General features: G+C 39.3%; 1 protein-coding gene across 3 annotated transcripts in view; it reads left to right on the top strand.

The window, feature by feature from the left end:
- The first annotated feature begins 1,198 nt into the window (after positions 1-1,198).
- Positions 1,199-7,039, top strand: part of CCDC172 (coiled-coil domain containing 172) — an 83,072-nt gene continuing 77,231 nt past the window's right edge. For 2 of the 3 annotated variants that reach the window (XM_089313972.1, XM_051824187.3), the window contains exons 1-3: positions 1,199-1,320; positions 1,651-1,791; positions 1,978-2,063. In XM_089313972.1, coding sequence (XP_089170098.1) covers positions 1,221-1,320; positions 1,651-1,791; positions 1,978-2,063 — 327 coding nt within the window. In that variant the 5' untranslated portion in view covers positions 1,199-1,220. The other variant, XM_089313974.1, reaches the window with a different exon arrangement.

Below are 7,039 nucleotides of genomic sequence, written 5' to 3'. Positions count from 1 at the left end.
CGCGCCGGCCGCGGCGGCCATTGGAGGGTGAACCAACGGCAAAGGAAGACCTTTCTCTCTGTCTCTCTCTCTCACTGTCCACTCTGCCTGTCAAAAAAAAAAAAATAAATAAATAAAAATGATCAGAGTCAGTGAACCCAGGGGGCTTCCATAGCCTTGGCAGCTCATGACAAGAGCCTAGGGTGATTACTGATGCCATAAACAAGAGTGTCAATTTGTTAAGTCAACAACAGGAGTCACTGTGCACTTACTCCTCATGTAGGATCTTTGTCCTTAGTGTGCTGTACATTGAGATTTAATGCTATAACTAGTACTCAAACAGTATTTTTCACTTTATGTTTCTGTGTGGGAGCAAACTGTTGAAATCTTTACTTAATGTATGCTAAACGGATCTTCTGTATATAAAGAGAATCGAAAATGAATCTTGATGTGAATGGAAGGGGAGAGGGAGTGGATAAGGGGAGGGTTGCGGGTTGGAGGGACGTTATGGGGGGGAAGTCATTGTAATCAATATTCTGTACTTTGGAAATTTATATTCATTAAATAAAAGTTAAAAAAATATTAAAAAAAGAAATTTAAATTATACTACAGTATTAAAGAGATAGTAACTAACTCTGTTGGGATGCAATAACTTACATGTACCTTATTTTACATATATAAGATGACATGACACTTTAGTTTTACATTATTTTCCTCAATTATAAATACATTCTAACTAGAAATTACTTTTTAAAGTTTAACCAATGTCTATTTTACATTCAGAAATAAATTCAGATGTTTATTATAATATCAATATTTTGACCTACGGAAACCAGAAATATCTTATTTTTTAATTTAAAAAACCCCATGCAGAAGTCCCAAAGGTGCCTTTCATGTTTAAGCTTTAATTAGTAACCACTTTGGTCTCTGACACATTGCACAGATATTGAAGTGTTAATAATACCGCAGCTTGATTACAAAAGGCAATGATTAATTGTAAAGCAGACAAAAAAGATATGCCCTGATTTCAAAGGAATGATTAAGGCGGAATGTCAGACATCGCACATTTATAGCAGTCTTTGCTATCGTCAAAGAATAAGTCTTTAAAAGTCTATATTTAGAATCACGGATTCTTCTTACTTTCTATGCCGAGTGTTTCTGCCTTGCAGACTGAGCACCCCAAGTCCAGTAACGCCCCACGGGGGGCCCCAAGGTCTTTCGCAAACCACCGCGAACTCAGAATGGACCCAAGGAGCCGCCGTAGGCGAACTTCCCGCGCAAACCCGACCTGGCGCGCCCGTCCCTCTGAGGGGCGGTGTCGGCCTTTGGTGTTGACAGCAAGTACGATGTAGTTGAGGGAAAGCGCACTTTGGGGCGCCATCCCTAGGACAGAGCGGGCACAGGAAGGGCTGCTGCCCCGACCCCTCGGAAGCCGAGGCCCGGGTTCCATAGTTTTCTGTAGGCAGAGCAAGAAGGAAACCCGGGAGGGCCCGGGAGCCTGTCAGGGAAGAAGGCAGCCAGGGAAACTCGTGGTTCAGGGCATGAGGGAGGAAGCCTGGGTGTGTGAAGTGTGACAGGGGGTCCCGGGACCCCCTGGGCTCGCCGCGGGCAGGGAGCGGGAGGCCGGCTGTGTGGGAAGAGCCCCGGAGGATCCCTTGCTGTGCTTTCCAGGATCCTCAGACTCCGTCAGAGAATATTTAACGCCGGGAAAGGGGTCCGCAGGAGCCGGGGAGATGAGCTTGGAATCCTTGTTCCAGCACATTCTCTGCAGCGAGAACCAGGCCGAGCAGAGCCGCCGAGCGCTGCGAGAAGGTCGGGCCTCTGCCTCCGCCGCCGCCGGGGCCTCCGGGCTGGGGGCTGGGCGCTGGGCGACGAGGCCGTGGTCGGTGGGTGCAGTTGGGGGAGTTTGCTTTCCGTGTGCAGGTGTCTGACCACGTGCTACCGACATGGGGGCTTGGGAAAGACTGATGTTATCTAAACGTCTAATTTTCATTGCAGTACGGTCGGACATAACCAGGTGCCGAGAAAAAATGAAGCAAGCAGCCGAGGAGTTGAATGAAGAGCAGGTCAAGTTGGAATCTAAGGTGCTCACCTGCAGAGTGTGCTAATTAGGGCTTGAAAAAGCCTGTCTTGCCCTTTTGGGACGATTTCACTAACGAGTTGTCCTGCAGGTGGGAAGCCCACTGCTTGTGTGCTGGTTCATGTAGTTCCGTGTTGCCTGGTAGCATGTAGGGATCTGAATCCAGTGACACCTACTGTTTTAGATGAACTTGCCCTAAAGAAACCATTTTTAGTAATGAAGAATTCTTTGGCCGTTTTGCAGGATGTTTAAGATTTTAATAGAGCACAGTGCCATTGGAAGAGTAATTGTTCAATAAGTAGTTGGTGCGCTGTATAAATTTTGAGTAATAAATAATTTAAGTGTGCTATGTTGATATAATGGCTTGGTTGTAGCTTTCAAATGACTCTGCCTGTTTCTGTTCTCTACCCCACGTTGAACATGTCTCTCATCCAGCAGTATATACTTTTTCCACTAGCATTTTCTCTTTTCTTCATCTCTGTAAAGTTCTGTTATTTTAAGTAGAAGCAGGAGAGTCTGATACTTTCTTGTAGGAGAGTTTTGGAGGGAAAATGTGAATTTGGAGAAGCAAAGAAAAATATATGAAGGGTCTTCAAAATGTCTGTGGAAAATGCCCAAACTGTGAGTGCATTTCAAAAGGTTTTTTTTTGCACCAAAGCAAATATATACCTTTTAGTTCAGTTTTTCTGTGAACTTTTTGGAGTACCCTCATAGTAGCAGAAAAGCATTTGGAACACAGGATGGAAGCAGATTTGCCCAAGATATATTGGAAGAGGGACCTGGTCAAGGCAGAGGACTGATGTCTGGGACTAGAAGGCAACCACTGCCGATTTTTGACAGGGAACAGTGTGGTAAAAGTAGTTTTAGGAAGATCTCTGGGCTGTGCCTAGAAAAATGGAAACAATTAGTGAGGAAGCTGAAAACACCATGCAAGGATGTCACAAGGAGGGCCTCACTGTGGGTGGGGATAGACAATTGCTGAAAAATATTTATTCAACTCCCAACAATGAACTAAGAAGCTGTGTGCAATGGGAAGTCTGATTGAAGGAGTCTGTTTACTTCAAATGTGTCTATTTTAACTTGCCACTGTGAGGAATTTTCAGTTTCCTTTGTGAATAAGATAATCAAAGAACCTTTAATCAAAGAACCTTTATTTGCCTATTGAGCTTCAGCTCCTCTTTCCTGGTCTTGCTCAAATGCCACCCTTAAAGCTCTCCTGTGGACATCTTGGTAGAAAAATTTTATTAAGTAACAATACATAGTTATTGTTTGTGTTTGTATCCTCTGCAATTCTGTTAGCAACATATCTGGAATCTTTCTTGCCTTTTTCCTCCACTGCCTGTATCTAGTGAGTGCCTAGCATGTGGTGTATGTTAATGTGTTGAAAGAATCAGTGGGTACTAATAGTGTGGTAGATATGAAGGAGAATGCTTATTTCTTAACTGACACAAAAATGTGTATATTTTGGGGGCACCATGTGATGTTTTGATACATACATATATATGTTGTGTAATGTTCAAATCAGGTTAAGCATGTCTGTCTGCTCATTTATCATATCTTTGTAGTGAAACATTCAAAACTCTTTCTTCTGGCTCTTTTGGAGTTTGCAGTACCCTGTCATTGTCTGTAGTCAACTTACTGTGCAGTAGAACACCAGGACTTCTCTCTCCTCTCTCTGACTGTAACTCAGTTGACCAGCCTTTCTGTGTCTCTCCAGCCCGTGTGTGGGAGAGTGCTATAGATTTTGAAACCATAATTTTGGTGAGACCCTGGCTGCTGTTGTGCCTGTAAATAGCAGATACACTAGCTACTAACAGCAGTACCAGAAGTTGGTGGGATGGGCAAAACATCAAGAATGTCAGGATGGGGCCAGCATTGAGGTGCAGCAAGTTAAACCACCTCTTGTCTGGCATCCCATATCAGAGCAGCACTTGGAGTCCCACTCCTTTGCTTCTGATCCAGCTTCCTGCTCATGTATCTGGGAAGGCAGCAGAAGATGGCTCAAGTGCTTGGAGCCTCTGCCACCCATAAAGGAGACCTAGATGGACTTCCTGGCTTCTGGCTTTGGCATAGCCCAGACCTAACTCTTGTGGCCATTTGGGGAGTGAAGCAGTAGATGGATACTCTCTTTTTTCTCTCTGTGTCTCTCTTTCTTTCTCTCTGTGTCTCTCTTTCTGTGTCTCTTTTCTCTGCCTTTCAAATAAATATCTTTTTTTTTTTTTTAAAGTCAGGGTATAGCTTCTTTTTATTTGAAAATGAATTAAGATACTTTCAAGATTGATAACTAGAAGCTCATAGAAACAATAGGTTGAGGCTGGTGCTGTGGTGCAGCGGGCACCTCTGCCTGCGGTGCCAGCATCCCATATGGGTGCTGGTTCGAGTCCTGGCTGCTCTACTTCTGACCCAGCTCTCTGTTATGACCTGGGAAAGCAGAAGATGGTCCAAGTTCTTGGGAAACTATATGGGAGACCTCGAAGAAGCTCCTGGCTGCTGGCTTCGGATCAGCTCAGCTCCAGCCATTGCGGCCATCTGGGGAGTGAACCAGCCGTTGGAAGACCTCTCTCTCTCTATTTCTGCCTCTGCCTCTCTCTAACTCTGCCTTTCACATAAATAAATCTTAAAAAAAAAAAAAAAAGAATAGGCACAATATGTGTAACTAAGAAGTGCATACTTAACACTTGGTGACTGCTTACATGCTAGGCACTGTTCTAAATTCTTTACTTGTGTTAACTACTTTAATCTTAACAAGAATGCTGTGATAATGCACCAGCATTATTTCCTTTTTATAAGTGAGGAGACAGAGAGGTTAAGCGGCTTGTTCATGAACATAATTTAAAAACAATTAAACTACCATAATGAAACAATTGAGTAATGACAGCGTATTTTATTAAAACATATTTCCTAAGCTTATCATAAACTTTTTTCATCATGAAATTCTCATATATCTGAAACTTTGCATCTAGGGAAATATTTTTAAAAGGTCACTTATGTAAGTTTTTATATAAAATACATTTCTTCTAGATTGGTGATGCTATTGACTTGACAGATAATAAATGTCATTTAAAATAAAATATTTACTCTTTGTAATATTTTCTTTGTTAAAAAAGTTTCATTCTTTATATTTTCTTTGTTAGTAGACTGTTTTGCCCAAATGTGGAAATGTAATTTGTTGATATATACACATAAATAAACAAAATGTTGATTCAAATGTTTGTATTAGAAGACAGAGCAAATCCCTAACATTGTTTAGAAACATGTGCTGAATTACTAATTTAATAGGCTCATAAATGTGCATTGCTTTTTAATCAGCTCATATATGTAGTTAATAATACACTTGTATCTTACTAATAAAATTAACATAAGGTTCACAGTTCGTACAATACTAATTTGTAATTGAACTAATTTGATTTACAATTATAGTCAAGATGGGTTGTGCTTGTGTGTATGTGTGTGTTTAAAGATTTTTAAAGTGGAACTACAATTATAATATAAATGACTAATGAGAAGAACTGAAGAAGTAATCATAATTGATTTCTTGTATCTTTTATTTTCAGAGTTAATTATATGTCTGCCAATAACAATGAAAGTATATTTACTTGAATATTTGACTTGGCATCTATTGATTCATTTATCAAGTAGCAGCAGTATACAGAGAAACTAGAATGTAATTGAATAGGACAATGCCTGAGCTATTACACAATGATACGTTCAGGACGTATTTGGGGCATTTATACATTTTTGGAGGTTGTTTGTGGTTCAAAAATATATTTAGGAAGTACAGTTTCATTTTCTTTTTCAGTTCTGTAAAACTCAGGTAGCATGTAATTAGAACTTGAATGACAGCATTTGCCTTTCAGGGCTCAATGAGTCCTTTAAAATATATGGCTGTGATACCCTCCGATGCTATAGTATGCGTATTTTGTGAATTGGACAGCTATACTATGCCTGGTTAGGTTTGCTAATATGAAAACAGAAAGATGAGAACAAAGGCTGGGTTTGCTTTAATGTTTACCAGTGTACCTAGAGCTGCTGATAGTCAAGGAAAAGTGTTACAGTCTTGATGACAGAGTAAGCCAAAGTCAGGGATTCACAGAACAATTGTAATCTCTTAAGTTTCTAAAACATGTTCTTCTGTTTTAAAAAATGGCTTAAAAGAAAAATTTGTACATTTAATTTTTGTAAGTAATATTACATAAAGTCCAATATAATGCCATACTCCCTTGAGAGGGAGTAAGTGGAGGGGAATCTGAAGTTATTTTGTGAATATATTGTTTATATTTTCTTCCAGTTTTAACTTATTGCATAAATATCATAAAAATAGTGAAAGAATATCATGAACTTTCAAAGGAAAATTACACTGAAATTAAAAAGTAGCTTAAGGTGGCTTCATTTTCTTTTATTTCAAAATGTATACATTTCTTTTTTTAATTGATAAAAATAAGAACCTCACTGTACAGCAGGCAAAGTCTATCATTTAATACTATATTATATAAGTGGGAAAAAACAAATCACAGATTATTATTATTTATAATATTGAAATAGAATTTTATAATTGAAGTTTTTTACTTTCTTTACCTTTAATCAAAGGAAAATATAGATGTGCTTAAATTTAATTTTATCAATTAAAAGTTGTTTAAAATGAATTAAAAATAGATGAAGGGATATTATCTCTCTTCTGTAATGAACATGTATTTTAAAAGCTTGTGAATTATTTAATCATAATTTTAGAAAATAAAGTGGAAATTATGCTTATAAAAATTTATGTATTTCCATTCATTTTAAGTAGACAATTGAATGAGAGGGAGAGAGAGATCGATCTTTATCTGCTGATTCACTCTCCATATGGCTTTAGCCTGAAGCCAAGATCCCAGAACTCCATCTTGGTCTTCCATGTGGCTGTCAGCTGCTCAAGTACTTCAGCCATCTTCTGTTGCTTTCCCAGGAGCATTAGCAGAGAACTGGATTGGAAATGGAGTAGCC

This window comes from Oryctolagus cuniculus, chromosome 15 (genome assembly GCF_051225735.1).
Source record: "Oryctolagus cuniculus isolate XC-2025 breed Fujian yellow rabbit chromosome 15, ASM5122573v1, whole genome shotgun sequence".
In the NCBI taxonomy this organism is placed as follows: Eukaryota; Metazoa; Chordata; class Mammalia; order Lagomorpha; family Leporidae; genus Oryctolagus; species Oryctolagus cuniculus.
This window is presented reverse-complemented; position numbering and strand designations above follow the sequence as displayed.